The sequence below is a fragment of the Balearica regulorum genome, chromosome 8 (genome assembly GCF_011004875.1).
Source record: "Balearica regulorum gibbericeps isolate bBalReg1 chromosome 8, bBalReg1.pri, whole genome shotgun sequence".
In the NCBI taxonomy this organism is placed as follows: domain Eukaryota; kingdom Metazoa; phylum Chordata; class Aves; order Gruiformes; family Gruidae; genus Balearica; species Balearica regulorum.
In genome coordinates this window covers 36,234,257-36,257,623 of record NC_046191.1, presented here as the reverse complement: position 1 = coordinate 36,257,623, position 23,367 = coordinate 36,234,257, and the positions used below count along the sequence as shown (strand labels likewise).

The 23,367-nt window shown below is 40.1% G+C and overlaps 1 protein-coding gene across 1 annotated transcript; it reads right to left on the bottom strand.

Moving 5' to 3' along the window:
- Positions 1-737: 737 nt before the first annotated feature.
- On the bottom strand, positions 738-17,421 carry LOC142602834 (ATPase family AAA domain-containing protein 2-like). The gene is given in 16 exon segments (XM_075760587.1): positions 738-943; positions 2,443-2,571; positions 4,885-5,009; positions 5,799-5,934; positions 7,731-7,916; positions 9,528-9,711; positions 10,327-10,453; positions 11,752-11,965; positions 11,967-12,067; positions 12,497-12,587; positions 14,118-14,277; positions 14,626-14,714; positions 15,338-15,512; positions 16,538-16,653; positions 16,825-16,933; positions 17,390-17,421. Coding segments are annotated over 16 exon segments (2,019 nt in total). The 3' UTR covers positions 738-898.
- Positions 17,422-23,367: the final 5,946 nt, after the last annotated feature.

The following is a 23,367-nucleotide window of genomic DNA, read 5'->3' as shown; positions in this document are numbered from 1 at the left end:
ATTTACGCAATTACCATTAAAAACCCAAAGCCCCTGTAGAGGTGCAGTATCCTGTCCAGACTAGTGCCAGGAAGGAGTTTGATCAAAGCTTTGAAGAGCAAAAGTTTTGATCCCAGGAATGTTTCTGGTTCTTCCTTTCCACAGTCACTCCTGTTCAGTTTTCCCAACAGTTACGCGGGGAGCACGGCTAACAAACTGCTCCCACAGTCCCGTCAAAAATTGGTGACAGCAGCCAAGGCAGGCTAATGAAAAATAACCTGAATTCCTTTATTATATTTCCAATGTAGTATTTTCCTTTGTTTCAAGTTAGGTTTTTTGGACAGGCAAAAATATGCCATAGCAAAAGTTCTTATGTTTGTGGAGTGTTTCTCCTACATACTTTCTGTAGGTTGTTAATTCTGTGAAAGCCCCTTGAGGTGCTGTCACATAATGAAAAAAATCCACCTCTCAACTGCATTGAGAGAGGTTTCTAAAGGATTTACTTTTCATGTACCAAAATGAGACTTGGTTTAAAACCTTGATGGAATATGCGATGGGCTCTACAGCACCACAGACGAGTGCAGAACAACGTATTCCCACAAGTTGCAAAACGATGATAAAAAGTTTATCATTTTCTGTTCAAGAGAGGTACTGCAGTTATCTGGGAGACGTTGAGGTCTGCAGCGTTCCAAAGGCAATCAATCACAGCAGTATGTCACATAAAATATATATAGGACAACAATATCAAATAAAAGCAGTTAAAGGACTTTATTTGAGCTTTCTTAATAAATTTTAAGATGTATTTGTTTAACATATGTAGAAATATATATGTAGAAGTAATCTTTATTGAATTAATTATGTACAGATAACAACATGCAGTAAAAAGAAAACATAAGAGTAGAAGTCAAGTATGTGGAAATCAGCACTGAGCATAACTGAAGGCTGCAATTTCTTTCTTCATTTCCTAATAAGAAAAAAAGACAAACTAGCAGTCAGCATGAACAACAGCTTAAGAACCCTGTTTATTTCTTCATAAAAATATTAATAAAGGATCTGTACACACATACATAGTATAGTAATATTGAGCAAATACATCCGCTAGCACCACCATAACATCTTTCTATACCCGCTAGCTTCAAACACATGCTTATGTGTCCAAAATGGACTACAGAGACTGCGTGGTTCTGTATCAAGAGACTATGGAACTGTATCAACAGCGGTTCCAACAGTTAGAAAGAGGAGACAGTTCCTGAAAAGGCACAACTAAAAGCTGGAAACATTATTTGCTGCACTCTGAATAATTACTTGTTAAAGTCTTAGCTCTTCATACAGTAGAGCTTGCTCCTGACTGACTTGCAGTGTCACTCTGAAGAGGAGACTTTTTTTTTTGTTAAAGCTAAAGGTAGAAGTAGGAAACAAAGAAATCAAGTCTCAACTTTCGATGCTTCAAGTCACAAAAGCTCACAAGCCCCAAGATAACATTAATAAATCCCTTCTCATGCTAAACAACATCATTATGCTAGCTGAGAGATGGGCCCGTTTTTCAGGAACGGCCTCCCTGAATCCAAATACTCCTCCCTGTTGCACAATCAGAACAGAACGTCTGTTCTAACTCCTTCTCTGATGTGGAAGAAGAGATCAAGATGACCCGAGCTGAAGAGAAGAGGCTTCCTCTTTTTTAAGGCAGGCCGAGAGGCGTAAAGAATTTCATCTGTTCTCAGTCACAAGCATCTCAAAGACAAATGGATTCAAGGATCTTGAATCTGAAACCTGACTCTCCAACCTATCTCAATCGACTCAATGCTGGGAATGCCTGACTGGGACCAAGGGCATCTCTGGAAGAGTTCTGACAACTCAGAAATCCTCTCTTAGAGGAAAAGAACAGAGAATTTGACTCATTAAGGTTAAACCGCCAGAGGCAGAAATCTCCCCATGTGTCAACTTAAAGATGCTCGAGCCATGCTTGTTAAAAAGAGATTGTGGTGAGACCAGAGAAAAGTCTCAAACTCTTGTTAGGTTTCCTACCTAATTTCTTTTCAGGAATGGAACGACTACTATATGAAGTGTTACCGTGTCTGACTGCCTGGAAGGGGAGAAAGAGGCAGCAACAGACTGGGGAAAGCACCCTCCTTATGTAGCCCCCCCACCCCTAAAAAGGTTCTGGAGAAGGACTGTTGACAGACTGAGGTTAACTGCTTTGAGAGGGCTGTGTGGGTGGACCCATTGTCTTCCAGTTCAAGCCATTTCCTGCTGAAACTGCCAACACTTATGCCAAATACAACAATGGTTTTGCAATAGGGATAAACCTCTTCCAGACTGAAATGAAAAAGCCTCGTAACACAGGCAACTAAGCAGTAAAGAGTAATGCTAAGGAAGCGTGATGTCCAGAGTGCGCACATACACGTGCCTAAGACACACATGCATAACAGTGATAGAAAGTGCTGTAAGAAAAGAAAAAATTACCTTCACTAATGCAGTTTTGTCGTAATCTTCCCGATGCTGGTAAATGCACCGACAAAGAACAGCATATAGTCTTTCCATGCGAAATATATCGTACTTTTTAGTTACCGCCGTGACATAACGCAACAGTTGCTGAAAAAAAGAAAAAGGAAACTACAAGTTTGGAATAGCGCAAGATCCTTTGAATAGGCTCGTCATGTTTTCAGAAGCTAAACAGTAACAATACAACACAAACGACATCCTACTTTCTTATATTGTGAAACATGAGTGACGGTTCAGAGAACAGATTAAATATCTCACAAGATTTAACTGAAGAACAGGAGTTACTTTTTCATACTTCAGAGAAGAGGAAAGCTTAAATTTCAGACACTATTTTATTACTAATCAATCTATCACAGCGACAATCCTAATTGCGAATCAACTGCTTCCAGAACAGCAGGGAATGACACAACCCACTTTGTCGTAGAGTTGCTGCCACAGCAAAGCCACTGTTCCATTTTATTAGAGAAAGTGTTGCTGCAATGCAGGGCACTGTAAAATGGATCTGTGGAAGCCAGGCTACAAATCTTCTGGATCCAGCTGTGCCAGCTGGAAACAGAAGCATCCTTGGGTGCTCACCTTTACCCGTTAGCTGAACGTGTACTGTGCCTACAGCTCTGCTGGCAGAACACACTGCTCAAACGTCTGAAGCAGATCAGGGAGCAAAGGTACATCAGTTGGCTCCTGCCTTTAAACTGACGAGTGGAGAAACTAGCAGAGTGACTCTGCCTGTAGCACATTACCAAAGACGTGGATGCAATCATCTCTGGGAAAACGACAGTGACAAACTAGTGGCAGCACCTTCTTCCACTGCTGGGGCTATTCAGTGCCTGTGTGTTGTGTGAGGCTGTGAAGATGTAGCTTAAGAGAGCAGCCGTACCAAAGGAAAGTATTACTGCCTCACAACTGCCTGTCGTCAGACTCTGCCTCCCTCAGATCAACGAGCACAAAAGCCGAGTATTCCCCTCAACTTCATTCTACGCAACACTGCAGATAAAACGCACAAAAGCCACGCAGCGTGCTTTCAGCTGCTGCAAACAGAAAAGGCAGGATGTGACAGAGGTGTATGGTCACCATCTCGTGTGAAACTATTTCTAATTGCTGCCACATAGATGACTGCATGCGTTTCTATATGTTCATAAAGTTCTAGGCCTATTACTAAGCAAATAAACAAACAAACCCCCCCAAACAAAACCAAGCAGCTACATTTTGGAGGTTCACCTAGCTTATTCACTGCAGGTGAATCCTAAAGAGGCTCTCTGGTACGAGCAGCTAGTTCCAATGGCATCTGGTATGAGCAGCTAGTTCCATGAAACGAATTTTCTGAAAGATGCGTTTCAGTGACTGTAGCTCTCATAGCTGAAACGTATATAAGGGCTCTACCGTACCATTTCCACAGTGGGCAGTAACTTTGGAGCACACACTGTTAGCACCCTGACTCTCTGAAAAACCTGTGTGGCTTCTCTACACACAGAAGCAGACATGACCAACAAAACCCCCTGACATCTGCTTCCTTAGGAAGCCAGCTTTAAAAAGTTAGTTTCACCTCCACAAATTAGGTCACAGCTTAAAAACGTGACAGAAATTGTGTTGGCAAGCCCCTGCACCGCATGGGATTCCTCTCTGGTCACATTCTCCCCACACAGGGGAAACAGCCGTGTAATACTCCCTCTCTCGTCATGGCAGGTAAAGAGCAGGCCTCCTCTGCTTTGGCCAACCTCCAGGACTCCAACCTAGCCATTTTCCTAACTTCCTCACTGCAATGTCCCCTGAAGATGAGGCCCTTGTTCTACCCTCTGCAATTCATGCAAAGGAATCTCTTTTACCCCCTGCAGCTAGGCCATTTCTAACCCTTTCCCCAACTGTAGCCTAGGATAGCAGCTTCTACGAGGGACTGGAAAAGCCTTATAACACTGTAACTGTATGAATGTGAAATTCTCACACTGGATTTTGAAAGAATTTCAGAAAAGTCGGTATTAGTATTTTATCCTCGATGAGCTTTACGTCAACCTAACTTCAGGTTTCAAGTCATCACTGCTAGATAGGAAGGTTCTTTTCAGGTTCCTAATAAATGAAACCATGCAAAACCCAAAACCAAACCCCCAAATCCATCATAAAAACTGTTAAGACATTAATAACCAACAGTACTAGCAGGCTGTTAGTGGGCTATTTTCAAATTCAACAAGCCCTTTTAAATGAAAGATTAGGAAGAGAACCAAAATCAAGAACAGCAGCCTACACCAGGTGTGGCAACACAACAGTCATAGTCCATTACAGGTTGAATTGTTTCACAAGCTTGATATCCTTCCCATCAATTGTTTTAATTGGCATTGGTTAACTGACTTAATTTACACGTAGCAAGGCAACGTCCTACTTCAGTATTAACAAAATTGACATTAGACTTACTTTGAGCTCGTAGTAATCCACAATCACTGGCTGTGTGAGCATTTCCACGGCTTTATCGACACACATCACCTGTTGCTCTTCTACCTGAGAATGTCTCCCACGAGTCATACGGTGTACCCACGAATCTGGAACGACACAAGTTTCTTAAAGTCAGCATTTCTGTTCATCTGGAATACAGTGTCAGTGAAGTATCCTGTACCTGGAATACAGTCGCTTTCTGCGGTGACAGAGACAGGATTTCTACCATTTTTTCACTGAGAAACGCTTGACTTTTACTTACTTTCTGGCAAAAGTCACCGCTCCGTAACAATTGGACACACAAAAAAGCACTAGAGGAAAAAGGCAGGGTAAAACCAGGAAAAAAATGCAGTCACATTGCCATTACAGCACTGCACGGTAACACTGCAAAATAATTAAGGTTAGGAAACACGTCTTACATGGCAAACATTAGGACCTAAGTCTTGTATTCTGCATGGCACTCTGGGTCCATGCCGCTTGAAGTACAGCTTTTTAACTTACGCTGCTCATGACTGGGACGATACTCATACAATAAAAGAAGGCCAACGATTGTTTTGCAATTAGGTACCATTTGAAAAACAACCTGCAGAATCAAGAAACCAGCAGCTGCAGAAAACCACGAGTTTGGCCTGCGTAACTAGAGGGGCAGCATCCTTATGCAGGAAACGCTGTGTGCTGCTTTTAGAGATACACTGCAGAAATAACAGAACTCCAGAAGGCTAAAACCTAATAATACTAGTGTAATCCTCAGGAAGAAGAACCACCTAAATAACCTGTTTTTACGGTACTCAAATACAAGCATATGACAAATTATCGCTAGAAAATTACCACCAAAGCAAATACTGTATAGCTATTAACTTACAGTTAGCAAAGTTTTCTAAGTAGAACATCCTCACCTGCACTGTTTTTTGATGCAGGAGGTTTAGCAGCTTGATTTATAATTAAGTCCTCAAAAAACATTCTTCTTTCTTCCTCATTAGGCAACTGGATTTGGAAAACTTCTTCATAATCATCCATAAACAATTCTTTTATCTAAAGCATGAGGAGAAAAGATATTTCAGATATAAGGCCACACAAAGTCATACTCTATTCCAAAAAGATGAGTACCTTTCAAAATTAAACCGAATAATCACTCGAATAAGACAAACTGTGAGAAGCTATCTTCTTGTCCTTAAAACTCTACATTTTCCTAGGTTAGCACTGGCAGATTAAAATATCTCCTCTAAGGAACACCTCTAGATTTAAAGCTCAATGAAGGGACCATATGATACACTGATCAAGTGGGGACATTCACCACCTCCAAGACTGCTTATTTTCTATTTCCCTGCCTTGCTGGTTTCAATCTCTGTGGCATCCCGAGAGGGAACAGGCAGGGTTCAGCAGACAAGTGCGGGCTTTTTGGTAAGGTGTTTGGGGGGTTTTTTGGCTAAATTAATTGAAGTGAGGTGTCTGAAGCTGTACACTTCCAAGTTTTACTCCATTTTTCAGTCTCTACTACCAAAAGTTATGGAAGGAATTTCAATACTTACTTTAGAAGGACTTTATTAACAGTATTAACTGTTAATAAACTGTTAATAATTAACTTTATTAACTTTCAATATTAATTATTTAAATATTAATTATTATAATTAATTATAATTATATATAATATTGTATAATAATATATAATAATATATTATATAATTAATTATTATTAATTTAAATATTAATTATTATAATATTAATTAATATTTAAATATTAATTGTTATTAACTTTATTAACTTCTAAATATTAACTTTATTAGGACTTTATTAACAGTATTAACTTAATAAACTGTTAATAATTAACTTCATTAACTTTAAATATTATTATTTAAATATTATTATAATTAATTATTATATATAATATATCATATAATAATATATTCTATAATTAATTATAATTATTATAATTAATTTAAATATTAATTATTATAATATTAATTAATATTTAAATATTAATTATTATTACTTTATTAACGTTTTAAATATTAACTTTATTAGAAGGACTTTATTAACAGTATTAACTGTTAATAAACTGTTAATTATTAACTTTATTAACAGTATTAAAACTCCTCGAGAAAGTTAAGCCCTTCCAAAGCAGTTGATGATAAACACATCTAGGTAAGCCCCCCACAGTAACTGAGACAAAATAATCAGGGCAGCGTATGCACATTTTGAATATCCTCCTTTAATGCACACTCTCAGATGTCTAGGAAGCTAAGCATGTACTCTTACTGAATTTTGTTAAGGAATACAACTAGAAATCCATTTCCAAGTTCCCGAAACAGAAGTTGGAACTTGGCTTTCTAATTTGTAAAGCTTTCACTTATATGAACAAAGAAATGGAAAGTTTTATTAAAGAATTTAAATATGAAATTACATTCCATCGTTACAGTGTGACCACCATACTTTTTCAGTAAAAATATCTTTCAGTTTCAGTAAAAAAGTTTTCAGTAAAAATATATTTTTCCCATTTCCATTTCAAGCACCATATATTCTTGACTAAGTACATACCCAACCATCCTGAAGTCACTGGATTTATTGTCTGAAGTAAATGGATCCATCTGTCTAACAAGCATGAGTGTGTGAGAAGGGGGAAAAAGTTGCGTCAAAGTCAATCTCTTTACTCAGAAAACACTTCAGACAAACGCTTTCGGCATTGTTTTGTCTAAGCAAATTTTAAGAGACCTGGTTAGGGTGCCTGAGTAATAGCAGTATGCATTTGCTGAAGTACTCCAATGCTTAAAGGATTTATAACTGAACAAGCAATTGAATAAAAAAAGTAAGAAAAGGAACGACAGAAATACCTCTGTTGGGAGATCTGCGTGACACACGTCGGATGTTGCAAGCAGCAAAACTGGAGCAAATGCTGGAATGTTGTGCAGTAGTGTTGTAAAAGTAGCTTTCAGTGTAGCTCCAACAGCCTCCCACCACAAATGGATATGTGGGATATAAATGATACTCGGTGCTGTTCTTTGAGCTTCTCGCATCAACTGGTGAAATGAAAGCTTGGATAAGAAAACTAAACCATGTGGAATAGGCTAATAAATAACTACGTATCAGTCAAACGATCTTAGGAAATAGGAGTACGTGAAGCCAAAACACAAACCCAAACCAACAAAAGAACAACTCCTTAACAATAAGGTAAAATGTTTGACTCAACTATAGACATTGCTACGCAGACAGACCTGAAGCTCTACCTGATTTCAAAACTCCTTAGGTGTAAGGGAACTCCTAAAGAGCCTCACAACTTAGCTGGTGTAGCGCTGTGCCTGAAAACACAAGACTAACCCTTCTTCAAGATGTATTAGTCTGGGTAAGTCACTACCCGACTGCAACTACACGACCGACTACACCATCTTCAATTCAGAGCGGGCACATAGCCAAGTCAGTCTGGAGCACAGTCTGAACAAAGACAGAGCTATGTGAAAAGATGGGGGCTGATGCTGTAAGAGAAGCCAGGTTACCATTCCAAATTTCAAGTATGTTTTATAAGAGGTGACCAGTCTTCAGCCTGCCTGAACAGCTAAATCACGCACAGCCTCTCATTACCAAAGGATCCATCAGACCCGATGACACGCTTTGGATGGCCGCAAGCCGTCGCCTACAGATGGTACCTCGATCGCAGAAGAGAGCGTGCACCTACTGCCTGAGGGAAGTGGCAACGGCCCTTTCACATGACAAATTTCTCCGTGTACCCTCTCAGATTATTAATATTCAGGGAGTTCCTGTCACAAAATGGGAAGCGCACGTGGTATATCTGGGCAGTGACTAGACACGGTAGTTATACGACCGCGGAAGCAACCGTGACATAACAAAAAAGGAATTGTGCCTCTTCTGTGACAAATGAGTATCCAGTCATGTAGTGTGTCTGTCCTTACTTGTCCAGCTCTCAAATGCTGCTACCTAAAGGTCAAACTATTTTAATACAGTGATGCCAAACAATAAAATGGCTTTCCTGCCTAAAAGTAAAAAGGAAAACAGCACTACATCTGCTTAGATTTAATTTTCCCAGTTAAGAAAAACATACCGGTGTACAAATGTAAGCCTTCCATGAATTTTAATGCTTTTACTGCATATACTACAGCAGTGGAAGCTGTGTGTATATATATACACACACACACACACACACACACACATACGTATATATGTAAAAAAAGAAACACTTCTTTTCCCCAAAACCTTGATTGCCTCTTTATTATATTTAATAAAAAAGGCTACAAAAAGTGCGTGACGTGCAGTCAGGCTGATGCAGAGCCACCTACCGAGAGCACAGTCTCGTAAACAGCAATGAAAACAACTTTCTGGATCCCACCGAAACGGGCAGGATTTCTTGCGATAAAGAGGGATTTATTAGCAGCACCTCCCAGCTTCCCAAGCTGCTAGCAAATTCCTCACTGTTTAATTTGGAATAGAAAATACGGCCACGTACAACATCCTTACTCGGTATTATATGGTCTAAAAAGAAACGTGCGTTTTCAGACAGAAGTAAACCGAACAGCACATTCAAACCAGGCCACCTCTATTAACAATGAATTTTGCTGATTTTACTAGTTTATATACAGGTTCATGAATCCTATGAGATTAAAAAGAAAAAAAGATACCTGTGCACACGTTTCTTCCGGTGACGTGGCGGTAACAAACAAAACAGGTAGGTCTAGCGCATAAACTGGAAACTTTTCCAGGGCATGTATTACTGCAGGTGCCAAATGAGAAGCTTGCCCATATCCTGGCTCTCCAACTAGTAAGAACCGTGGCCTGCAAGATGTTGGCTGGTAATAAGCATTTCTAGAACAATTAGAAGATAGTAAGTTTCAAAATGAAGTGATGAATAGGCACACAGATGTTAAAGGGTTTTTTCCTAACCTCTTTTTTTGGTAAATCCTCTCCATGTCCCAGTAAATAATAAGCTGGAGGCCTATCAAAGCTCATTTTCTCACAAACTTGTACCATAGCTCCCCAAAGAAATCCTGCCAAGCCCCAGCATGTCTGCTGTTCGTTTGGCTGGCTTAAGTAATGGCTCTTAAATCACATTAGCTGTATCTGAAGGACGCAATTGGATTAGTTAAATTACAGCAGTACGCTACATACGTACAAGATTTTATTCAGTCATTCTAATTGTTTCATCTTTGAATTGTGTATTAATTTCCTAGTAATCTTGCTTTACTAGCATGAAACACATTTGTGAAGAGCGTTTGTTTTTTCCACCACAATACCATTGTACCTTTACTGGCTGAAGTCAAAGATCTTAGAGACCTAACCAAACTCAGCTGGTCACATTTTCTGGACAGCATAGCGATAGAAACGGAGAAAAATAACTGACCCAACAGCAATCTCTTTTTGCAACTGTTGGCTTCTACATCTTCCACATGAAAATGTCAAGAGATTAATATAAACGTTTACCTGCTAAAACTGAGGAATTTTTCCTTTTCTCTACTGGGCATTTTATGAGTTGGCTTCTCTTCAAAGATTGATGGCGATTCCTCATCGCTGTCAACTGTATCATTTCTTAAAACATGATTTACACTGTCTGAAAGACAAGAGAGGTTTGTGAACTTCCCTGAATACTCCATGTCTCACTCTCGCATTAACACAGCTTCAAATCAGTGCTGGAAATGCCTTTTCTTCTATTTCTTCATTTGAGGGCACACACTGAATGCTATTTTCTGAAGAGTTCGTCCTACCACAGACCTAAGGAGACTGCACAAGTCTCTACAAAGCTGTCCTAAGTGCTTGGGAGGTTGTTTGTTGGTTTTTTTTTTTTTCTCCTTAGAAGAAAGATGATTAGGAACAACTCTGGTGGTTCCTAGACACCTGAAAAACCCAGGAAGGCCACTTCTTTCTGGGGCAGGTTCCCACACTGGAAGTGAGGGAATTAAGTGAGTGCGATGGCCACAAACTTCCATTTGTGTAGGACTAGTGAGTCAGAAGATACAGACCAAGACATCTGCGAAATAAGGCTCCTCCAAGATCACCGAATGAGTCGATAATGGAAGGCAGACAACAGAGAAGGGATGCAATTACCAATCCCCTAGCCTCTCTGCTTTTGTTTTGTTGGTGGATTTCTGCCTCTATTTTACCAATGCTAACCTGTCTCCTGGCTCTACTGGGAGTAATCCTGGTAGGATAGTCTCCAGAGATTAGCATAACTAACTATTAACAGATTTCCATTAATCAAGAGTGGAGTGAGTTTATCAATTTCTTTGCTCTCACCAACTGACAGAGTAAACCTGATCAGGGCTGACGCAGTCAGGGGTGTGAGCTCACGTATGCTAAGCCAAGTCCCAAAGTACACACTACTAAACCATTCTCATCTCCTGTACAAGTGTACAGTGTGATCCACAAACATTTAAATTAAGAGACTATGGTTAAAAAAAAAATCACAATAGCTAAAACAGTATTTAGCTTAAACCACTTATACTTGCATTGCGGTCCTGACATTCTTGGGACAGGAATTAGAAGCATTCATGTAAAAATACCTCTTTCCCCTCTATTTAAATATTTTGAAAGAGGTGCCTCATACTTTAAACCTTAGATCCATCTCTACAAATGACGAATATGATGTTAGCTACTGTCAGAAACAGGGTGCTGTAGTAGAGAACGCATAGTTCTCTACTGCGTCTTGTGAGTCATTCACAGCTCCCGTCCAGCACTTCAGTTTAGAATCCAGAATAAAACCTATCCACGCTGTTCCTGAAATAAAAGCATGCACATGCATATTCTAAAATTCTACTCTCCTTATGGCCAAGAGGTTTGTGTATGTTGATTGCACAAATGAGAATTTTTTGCTTTGACCGAATTTTGAAGTAGTGAGTGTTATTGTTATACCTGGCTGTTGGTCCTTCTGGAGTGCAAACTCTGCGTGGGGAAATACTCTCTGCAAGGCTTGTAAAATTCTTGCTAACGTGTTTTCAAGCAGTGGTTTTGAAACAGATGATAGCGCTCGCCCAGGTGAAGCCACAGCCCTCTGTGAAGCTGGAACAGTCTTCTGCATAGCCATGGCAAAATCCTTTGCTGTTATTCTAATAGAAGCAACATCTAATCTGCAGTTTCTCGCTACTTTTGTATATCTGAGGATAGCGGCGGCGCAAAGCACAGAGGGCAGCTTCAGCACATAAGGATTTAATATCAGCACCACAGTACCCTAGCAAACAAAACAAGAATCAAATGTTACATCAGTCTCAGGCAACACAGAAGTCAAGGGCAAGGTTTCCAAAGTGCGACACTGAAAGGCTTTGTATGCGGCCAAAAATTAACAGTTTAAGAGAGAACGTAAAGAGTTACTGCACTGCAGAGAGGCTTTCTTACGTGGCTCGCAGCCTGATATCCTGCACTTATTAAGCAGCCTCCTAATCAAAACTGTGCTCCCCAGGAAGATGCCCCAAACCCATTCAACATTCTGAGAGACAAAAAGAAAATTAAAAGAAAAGAAGCACCTGACTTTGTTTGCTCCCACGGCGTGCCAGCCGCCTCACTCTGCAGCAAGGTGCAAGAGCTCGAGTACTGCCTGCTACAAGCTCAGATTCCTTCGGACTCAGTCACACGCAGTAACTCACTGTATTTTCAAACTTACCAACACATTTTTCAGCTAGCTCTTCAAGGAACATGTCCAATGGCTTAGGGGTCCAATCTCGTGTGTGAATCTTGAAAATCTCTTTTCTAGCCTGGAAATAAAATGGTCGCATTTTAGTTTGTCCAAAGTTTTCTCTGCAAAAACCCCAAAGCAACACAAAACCCCCCAAACCCTCACATTAATACAAATCCTTGGTTTGTCTGCTAAACTTTTAAGTATTTTACAGTTCGATTAATACGCTCTCTGCTTTTTCAAGCAGGAAATTTCACCATTCTCAATTTGTCACATTACTCTCTGCGAGGGCGTGCAGTGAAATAAAAGGCTTCCATAAAAAGTAAGTTTCCACAAGTATGAGGCCTGAAGATCCTGAGGAAAAAATTGTAGTAAAAACTTACCTGCAGAGATTTTTTCATCAAAGAAAACTCTCAGGAATTTAGCAAAATTTCAGGTGGCAGCCTCATTAGTTCATCAAATTTGCTTTTCTGCCAGTTCATTCAAGGAAAACAGTCCTAGCACTACGTTTCAAGTTGCTACAATTACTACAAAGGCAAACAATAATTATGACTCCAACTACTGTCACTGATGCAGAAAATGTCAAACGTTGCCTATCTTCATCTCCGATCTTAGCAAGATCTTTTATTTAAGTACTCCCTGGTACACAGTTTATTTATGGCAGAGTTCTAGACTTCTTCCACAGTAGGGAATCATAGATTGCATGTGTTTCACGGCACCTCCTCTCCTGTTCCTGAAAGCAGATAAAAACTGGAGACAAATGTTTCTGTTAAAGATGCTGTTTAGTGCACTTTTACTAGCCTTCAATCCAACAAGCATTTTATCCTTTTTTCCAGAAAGTGCTAATGAAAGAAATATCCATGACTAGCCAAATTAAAACACACAAAACCAGGGTTCCACACTCTCTTCCTCCCCATATTTTTTGGTTGCTATACACCTACTTTTTCATTGCTTAGCTATCGCCACTGCACTAGAAGCTTCCCAAGCCCCACACCTGTCCAGCGTACCTCACATCTTTGTCCAATAATAAGTTACCAGTAAGAATGTCAGATCCCAAAATACTTCCCTCCCAGGATACGCAGCCTGGGAACAATCCAGCACAGGTACATCCGCTGTCCATTCATAAACCAAGAACTGAGAGCAAGACCACTTCAGGATGAAAGTGTCTAAGTGGATTAAGTAAGTCTGCAAACATGGACAGATTTGGGAATGAAAAAACATTAAGTCGCAAAAAATTAAGTCCTTTGTTTGCAAAAAGGAATTCTTGTGCGCGCACCATTTCTTTCATTTTCAAGATGAGATAGCAGTAATTTACAGCTAATTCAGGCATTCATTCTTTCTTACATGTTTCAGTGACTAGCAGCAGCATGCCATCTTCTTGGCTGGTCACAGTGAAACCAAAACTAATTACAGAACTAACTACTTGTGGAAATCCTCTTAATGGTGTATATATTCAGTACCGGATCTGCCCTCCACAGTCTCTCTTTTGTCCAAGTTGTCCAACACTGGTTCTGACTTTAACTGCTCTGTAATACTGCATTGTTACGTGGTTGTGTTATAAAGAGGGACTTTGTCACAGTGAGCATTAAGGTTGAGTTTAAGTTCTGACCTCTTGATTTGGCAAGCTGAAGAGGAACTCTCGATCAAAGCGGCCGGGTCTTCGTAAAGCAGGATCTATAGAATCCAGCCTGTTGGTGGCTCCAATGACCACAATCTCTCCTCTGCTGTCTAAGCCATCCATAAGGGCCAGAAGAGTTGACACAATAGAGCTAACAGAAAAAAATATAATTGTCATTCACTGGTTTAGGAAATTTTGTTACATTCTACACAATCTCCTGCAATGATCACTCAAAAAGGACAAGCTTTTCTTGATGAGATGCTGATTAGCCAAAGACTTCATTTAGGACATAAAAAACCCAATAAGCTAACACAGGCCTTGTGCTGATATCAAGCTGAGTGAATTGCTTTCAATTATTGTTTAAAAATCATCTGAAGTTTAGTAGCATCGAATTACTAGTTTTCAGGATAAATTCATGTATCACATAAAGTTAAACGGGCTGTGGTGGTCTTCTCACAAAGATCAAGCAGCTTCTATGTAGATACAACAAATGTACTACCTATGAATTTGGTCTTGTTCACTGGACCGCACAGGAGCAAGACCGTCTATCTCATCAAAGAAAATAATTGAAGGTCGCATCTGGTAGGCCTAGAATGAAAACAGAGGAATATTGACATAAGTAAACCAGCACTCTTTTAAAGAGAAAATGCATTAACAATGTTTTGGTTGGACAGTCCCTGGAACTAGATTTTTCAGACTGGCATCAGGGATCTCTACTAATTGAGCTCATGGAGTGAGGGGCACGAGTAACAGAAGACAGCAGCTTGTGTCAAGCCACTGAGACCGGGTGACAGGAAACAAATCATAGCAGTAGTTTTTACAGCTATTTGGCAACCGCCCGAGAACAGAGCCGAGACTTAATTCAATTACAGGTTCTGAAAGCAAGCTTCCATTAAGAATTTCAATGACTATGCCTTCAGCCTGCATCTGTTTCCCTCTGATCTAAAGCCACCATCCATCTCTTGCCTCTTGAAACCCTTTTTGTGGCTGTTTTGGTTTGGGTTTGGCGGGGTTTTTTGGTTGATGGTTTTTTGGGGGGTTTTGGTGGGGGTTTTTTGAGGTGGGTAGCAGGGGTTTGCTTTGCGAGGTTTTCTCGTTTTATTAATTAAGGAGTTTTATTATTATTAAGGAGTGAGTTGTTCTTAAAAATACTGACCACAGAAAATTACAGTTACCACTCGGACAGAACACACAGCACGTTTCAACCTTACCTGATCAAATAATAAACGAAGCTGTCGTTCCGATTCCCCCGCCCATTTACTCAGGCAGTCGGCACCTTTTCGCATAAAAAAGGCTATTCTCCTCTCACCTTGGCTACATTCGTTAGCAAGCGCACGAGCAACCAGTGTCTTTCCAGTCCCTGGCGGACCATAGAATAGACAGCCTCTGCAATTAAAAAAAAAAAAAAAAAAAAGAAAGAAAGAAAGAAAAAGAAAAAAGATTCATATATGATGGAAAAGTATCTATGACAATCCTCATCCCTAAACCACACACCTCTTCTCTCCTAACCAAACGCTTCGTGTATAAGATCGCAGTAACAGCTGAAGTGTGAGAAAAGTGAAAAGAGATGGAAGTTTTGTGTTCCTACGCAATTCAACGAGGCAGTAAACGCAGCAAATAAAGAGGATAATGGAGACGTACAAACCTTGAGAAAAGATCTTAGTGTCCCAGAAGGACGCTTCCAAAACTGCTGACAAACTAACAGGGGTGGTTACAGCAGAGTGGAGCCAAACCAGAACAAACTTCAGCGCAGAATCTGAGACTTGGCTAACTTATGACACGCTGCATATAAATGCTTGTTTTCACAAAAGGCAAGATTTGCTAGTAAAGCATTTCATTCTCCCTTAAAACCTTTCAGCTACTGGATTTGGTCTCCCAGGCCATCCATTGCTGATGATAAATGAGGTGGAAGTCTAAACCTGGGAGAGTATTCTGCATTTCCAGATAAATACAGCCATCAACTAGAAAAGCCAATACACTGCTGTTTCCAGAAGGATTTCAATGAATAAAGAAGCAAAACCACTGGAATATTTTCTTTTCATTATTTGTAATACTTTTAAAGTTACTGAAAGCAACGACTTTAAAGTCATATTTCACTATACCATCATTGAACTCTGCTGATCAAGACTATATAAAGCTAACACTTAAATCTCTAATAATTTCCTAATGCAGAACTACTTGAGCTGTGTAAAAAGTGGACAGATTCTTATTGTAGCCCACGCACAACAAACACTGCAAGGTTCTAGTTGCAAGTCCTGTCAATTCCAAAAGTATACTTGATCACTTGAACAAAAAGACAGTTGGTGGGAGAGACAACTGGACTTCCAAGCAACAAATTACAGTTGACTACCAGTAGATGATTCCTTCTTGCTTATAAACTAGAATTTATAGTTTTAAAGAATATCTGTTACCTTGGAGGTTGAATTTTGAATCTCTCAAAGACTTCTGGGTAAAGCAGTGGAAAAACCACCATCTCTTTTAAAGCTGAAATGTGGTCAGAAAGACCACCCACACCATCAAATCGCACCTAAAAATAAATTCAACAGAACACGTTTTATATGTGAAAGAAATGTTCTGGGCAATGTTCAGATTGCTTGAGAGAAAACTGTAAACCAAGGTAGTTGTCGACAGCACGTTATTGAAAGCTCTCAGAAACACTGGAAACATCTCACGGACACAATGAACTAAAATTACTTACTGAACAATCTATTTGCATTGGATCAACATCAGCCAGAGTTGCTCCAATTTTCATGCGATCCTTGTGAATTCCCTTTAACTCATCTTTTCGAAAGTTTAGTGGAAGACACCTGATTTGAATTAAGGAGAAAGAGAAAGGCACTTTCTAACTTGGGATGCAGCTAGATTTTTGCTTTTATAATGATGGCAAGTGAACGCAGAAGACCTTCTAAAGGAGATAAACTTCCTAAATAATTAAGTATTTGTTCAGATTGGTTTACATTTAATGCCCAGGAGTAAAAAAAGGAAAAGGGTCACTCCAGACATTAAACTGAGTTAATTATTTTAATCGCTCGTAGCACTTCTAAATATCCATGCCAGACCACACAGCATACAGATGAATGCAAGCTTCAACCAACTTACTCCGTATGTGGAGACCGTGACCTGACCTTGATTTGTGTGACGGAAGAACTCCCCAAAACACACTGACATCTTTCAAAGATTTTTTGGCTTCTACGTTCAAAGACTTACAGCCCAAGGGGATACTTATTTCAGTGTGGATTAACATTATAAAGGCTGGCCACTACTGCTGGTCCTTCCCAAGGACTTTGGGATCCATGTGCCAGAAGACACACGTGTCTGAGAGACGTTGGGCTGAAAACTTATTTATTTGATTGTTATTAAAATAGTTTTTAGAAACTGTACGAAGATGAAGTGGATAACACTTCACAGTCAGGCAGATGCAAACTCCTCCCAAAGAGATTTCTCCCTCCCCTATTCTCCAGTTTCATTAACCTTCTAGAATTCCTGTTACGGCTGCGCTTCCTACGCCTCTCAAAACGCTCTTCATCCTCAGATGAGGATGAAGAGGATGTGGAATCACTGTTGTGGACTGCGTGTCTCCGTCTGCAAACATTTAAACAAACAAGTAAAACATTAAAGTACACACTAAAGAGTATCAAAATTTAAGTGAATTCTGTCTCAGAATTTACTTTGAGATCTATTAAGTTTCCAGATCATTCTACTCCTTTTGAATCTGATTTCAAAGTCTATTACATGATTTCCCTTCTGACAGTAAAATTTAATCTTTCTAGAGGAAGGTAAAATGTTTAACTGTTTTGTAAAGAAGTTTCAGAAATAAATTACTCATTTTGTCCAATCTCTCTCTCTCACACCCACATAAATGGAGTTTCCCTTAGCATTATATATCCACTCTGTGAAACATAAACCTTTTAAACTTGTTTACAAATTTGGCTTCAAAAACCCTTCCTTCCATAACTGTCTGCTTTCAAAGATGCTGAACAAAGTGCTCATATCTAGCAAGAGACAGCATTCTGCATGCTCTAACTGCTTTCAGGAGCCAAAACCTCTTTGTCATTACTGCTGTAATTCATAATTTATAATTTCATTTAGCATTTTTCTTGTTTAAGGACAGTTTCATACAGAAACATTAACTGATTTCAAAGAGAAACCAGAATCAGTATTTGACTGATTAAAAAAAAAAACCCACAACAAATCCATTAAAACTTCCGTACAGGTTCTCCCTCTACCTAAATTATCTTCAGTTTTAAGAAAATATTGGTATTCTTCAAGATTAGTCTCAGATTTTCAGAGAGAGATTCTGGCTTCAGTTCAAGAACAAAAGAATTGCAGCTACCTAATCTCAGCACAACCTCCGTAATTACCTTATCAGTGACCACCAGTACTGCATTTTAAAATACCTAATGGCTAACAAAAAGTGCAGTTGACACTCTCAATATTTGTTTTCTTTATACCCTCGGACTACCACAGCAATAATCACACTATTACTCTGTAATTACCACCAATCCAAACACCCTTGAAAGCGTTATTCAGTAATGTGAGCAACAGCACTATTGAGAAGTAAGAGCTATCACTAACCATATACCAACCTGTTAGTTCTTTTGCAGCCAGAGCCTGCTGACTGAGCACTGCTAAATGAGTATCTCTGTCTGACAGGGGAAGACCGGCCCGAAAAATTTCTCTGACGTTGTCTTGGTTCTGTTGAAAGCAAAGAATTTAGAATAATGTTACAAACAAGTTAAGAGAAAGCAGGATAGTGAAGGAGGTAGAAAATTTCAGGGGAAGTTTCAAGTGATTGGGGGGGGGGAATTTTTTTTATTTTTTTTTCTCAAATCAGTGCACAGTAGAAGGGAAAAAACACACACTTGTGTTTTAAGGAGAACTGAAAGCCACAAGAGTAGGATTATCAAGTCTGCTTAATTACTATTCTTTCAAGGATACACAGGCCATTTTTTAATTGAAAAACAACAACAAGTATGCCAAATGGCAAAGGAATATAAGGTGCACAGGATACATGCATTTAATAAAATTTACTTGCAGAATGATGGTAAGAAATTTAAATAGAAGTTGAGTGTGCATATATTTCATTAAAAAAACCCAAACTTCTATGCAAGGAATTAGCTCTTAAGAGAAACTGTGCATATAACCTACTTTCCAATGGAGCTTGATAGCGCTCAACAGTTTTCCTCTGTCGAAAGTCATAACGCTTTCGAGTGTCTGCACCATCATCATGCTCTTTCTCTTCACTTTCTTCTGACGAACCTGCTGTACATTGACATAACGTTACACTGTTTAAGTACTGTTGCAAATGATACTAAATTCAAAATGGACTCCACAGGTGCCTATAGGTTTTACTAGTACCTTCATGTTAATGACGACAGAGCTGAAAACTTGCAAAACCTGACGACCAATTTATGCAAGAGACATTCCAGAAATTACAAAACACAGAGGAGCGTACATATAGATACACTGTTCTGTGCTCGCTGAAGTTGCTGGGTGACTTCTCATCAGTCTTACTAACACCAATTCTGTCATCTTGCTTAGCTAAGATGCAGCTCCCATGAAAACCGCTATTTCAGACAGTCATTTCTTGTTATTGTGGGAAAGTGTTTCAAGGAAATGTTTTTCATATTCTATAGTGCTAAGACTAAGCACAGGTAATCTAGCTCCAAGCCCTAGCTCTGCCACAGATTACGTGAGCAATAATGGGCAAGTCACAGGTTTGAACTGCCCCAATCAGAAAAGAATGTCAAATGCATACAGTTTATGCCACTAGCTTCTGCAAAGTAACTTGATGTTTTTTCATGAAAGATGGTAAGAATGCAAAAACCAGAGTATAATTACCTAGCAGGTTCCTAATAACACCCTCTCACATTAATAGCTACACACCGGGTGAGGAATGTACACGCTCTGTTCACCTCCCTGCTCCCTAAAATTAAGTACATTTGACTCCGTGGAAAGCACGAAGCTTTATTTCTTCCCCCTAAAATGTCGCACTGCTTTCTGAATGCAAGATAAGTTACACAAGATACCTAGACAGCACATGGAAAAGTGACAAATTATTTTGGCATCACTACTCTGCCCAGTCCGTGGTTCTCCAACACTCCTGTCACAAAGGCATGAGCTTTTCTGCTCCTCTAGTCCTTCCCCTTGTTCCACTCACTTTCTTTACACTAACACACTTTCCTCACTCCTTCTTGGCCCGCTTTTCATTCTAAAAGTATATTTTAGTTTTTTCCCAATTTAGAATTCCAGAGTTATCACTTTGATCACAAAGGAACTGCCCCATACTCTTATTTCCCTTTCAACATACTATTTAGAATTACTTTTTTCTACAAGTCTCTCCTGCCCAACACCTCGAGATCCACACACTTGAACCAAGCCATACAGTTCCTCCCTCTAGACTGCCCATACCTTGGATTAAAGCTGCTCTTATTAAAGCCTTGACTTGATATTCTCCTAACTAGATCTCCAAATGAGTCAGCTGTCCTCCCTTACCAGTCAAATGTCCTCGGCACACTTGGTCGTTTCCTTTTGTTAATGCCTTGCTCTACCTTGGCTTCTTTAGGTCAGCCTCTCGCTGGACTCCTGCCGTGGCTCCAGGTGTTTTCTCACTGCTCTACCAGGAGGTCTGGGCACCGAGGTACGCACCTGGGAGCCACAGGCTAGGTCTGAACTAATGACAGGCTGAACAACAGGCCGAAAACCAGGCCACGGACTGTTCGCTGGCCTGATCCTGGGTAGGAACAAGATCACCCCAGTGCTCATTAACACCTGGACATCTAGCTTGAACCTTTTTGTAGGTCTCCATTGCCAGTCATTAAGTCGTACACAGGCTGCGTAACACATACAAGATAACGCCCGCACTGGAGATTGCATAAATCATCTCTCATTCAAGTTCTGATAGTCTGATGGTCAGGCAGGTGACCAGACGCAGGGCACAGGCAGTACTGACCAGCAAACTATTGACATGTGACTGGCCCGTTTTATCCCCTTGCCCCTCTATTTTCCTACTCTTGTTCCTCCCAAAATCACCTGAACGCCTCCCGTGTTCCTGCCCTTAAGATCCCTTCAGTCCTGGGTGAACTGCTTTTCCCCTGCATCCCACAAAATGCCCCACTGCTGGGCAGGAACCCCCTAGTCCGAAAGGTGATATGCAGAGCTGCCCCCGATGAATCCTCCAGATAGGTTTCCCACCCGGCTGCTGGGGCTGAGGGCTCTGATGGGACGCACAGCCCTGGGAGAGGCCCAGACAAGGTGGCTGTTCCTCCTCGCTTGGATCTGGGTGTCTGCCATTGCACACCCACACGCTCCTCCGGGCTTGTGCAGACAGGGCTTTGATGGACTGATGGCCTTGGGAGTAGCCCGGCAGGGTGTTCTGTGGGCTCCCCCTCCTGCCACAGTCTCTCTGAGCGAGTGTGCAGAGGAGGTCTGTCACAAAACCTAACACTGATCAGCTCAACTACTGCCACATCCTTTTCTATCCTTAAGCACAGTCTCGCCCCATTCTGTTCCATCCAGAAATCTCCTACAAGGATTGTTGGACTGACTGCCTTAATCACAACTGTCCTTCTCCTTAAAACCTTAGAGGTTTTTCCCCCTCACTTCAAACATAAACGTTCATATGGCCTTTTACAATTTCACCTTATTGCTCATGTTACTTCCCACTGAGTACTGGGATGACAGCTCCTAATTACAGGCCCAGACAGCAGCTTCCACCGACTACCTGCTAAACACAAAAATGAACACCACTAGCTTCTCCCCTGCTGATCGTCACACTCTGGAGGAGCTTTCCATACGCATCTGGCAGCCTGCCTGCCTGCCTTCCTGAAAATTCTCGCTGCGCTGCTCAAAACCGTGACAACTGTCATGCTCCTGCTGCAGCAAGATCACTCTTTCTCATTCTGAGGAATACTGTCCGTTTCTCTCTATTCCCACCTGTCCACAGACACCTGTTGCCTTTTATCTGGTCAGCATTTTGGAAAAGCACCGATTTTTTTTTTCCTCCGAATACCTGTTCTGAGCTCACTACAGTGCAGCTCTAGAGTCCGTGACTATGGCTTGTAATGTCAATAGCAACACAGATTTTTTTAATAGAAGAAAAATACTCAGTACTTCAGCTCATCTCAATTGTTTAAGACAAGGCTCTTGGCTAGAGCATAGTAAAAAAAATTTAAACCAGAACTAACCTAGAATGCCACCTTGATGATCAGCTATTTCTTTGTCAGCTCTTTGGATTTCTTTCCTTCCTTGTGCAGACATATCAAGGTTCTCCTAAAGAAAAGAAACAAGAAGGATCAGTCACAAACATGCAGAAAACCTGACATGGGCATATTTAGTGCCTATACAGTAACATTATCAAAGCACTCCATGTACACAAAAGATTAAATTAAGGTACAGGAGAACAGGAACATCCTTCTGGCACCCAGGATTAATAACAAGAATTTCTGCTCTAAAACAGGGGTTTGTACATGTGATAGTTAAATACTTAAATACAAACCCAAGTGTATCAATTAATCACAGGTTAATAATCCAAGAACCCAGGAAAAAGCCATTTCTAGCAGATAAAAAAACCAAAACCCACATATGGGCATTTGAGACATGATGTACAAAGTACTATGGACAATTCTGGTTTCATTACAAAAAACAAAAGTAATTTAGATCTAAGCAAAAACCTATGAAAGCAGGCTATGACGATGTTTAAAAAATGAAGTGCCTGTCATTCAAAAGGACAGTAGAACTTAATTTATTGAGCAAAACTAAGAGGAAATATGATTGCTGTATAGAATTTTAACTTGAGTTCATCTAGGGACAGAGGACTCCTTAAGCTCACAGGCAAGGCTGGCACAAAACCAAACATAGATACATCAGACGCCAACGAATTCCATTTTTAGTAAGATTTGAAGTGAAAACCCAAGCCCTGAAACAGCTGTTTGTAAACAGCCTCCATTCAAAAATCATAAGGCCATTCAGAAAGTGTAGTATAAGACATGTATTTCAGCATATTACTGCTTTGTCATGTCTTCTGAAGATTTTTCCTCCACCCACCCTTAGAGTGTATCTGTAGCGTGACCATCACAGTAAGATGTTAAATTATAATCAGAGAGCAAAACCAAATGTTATTTGAGACTACACTATTCTTTGGAATAAGTTATTTCAGGTAAATTAAAATCACAACTAAATCATTTCCCTATGTGGAATACACTACTTATACAGAAAGGGTAAAATAGATTAGTATCTCCTA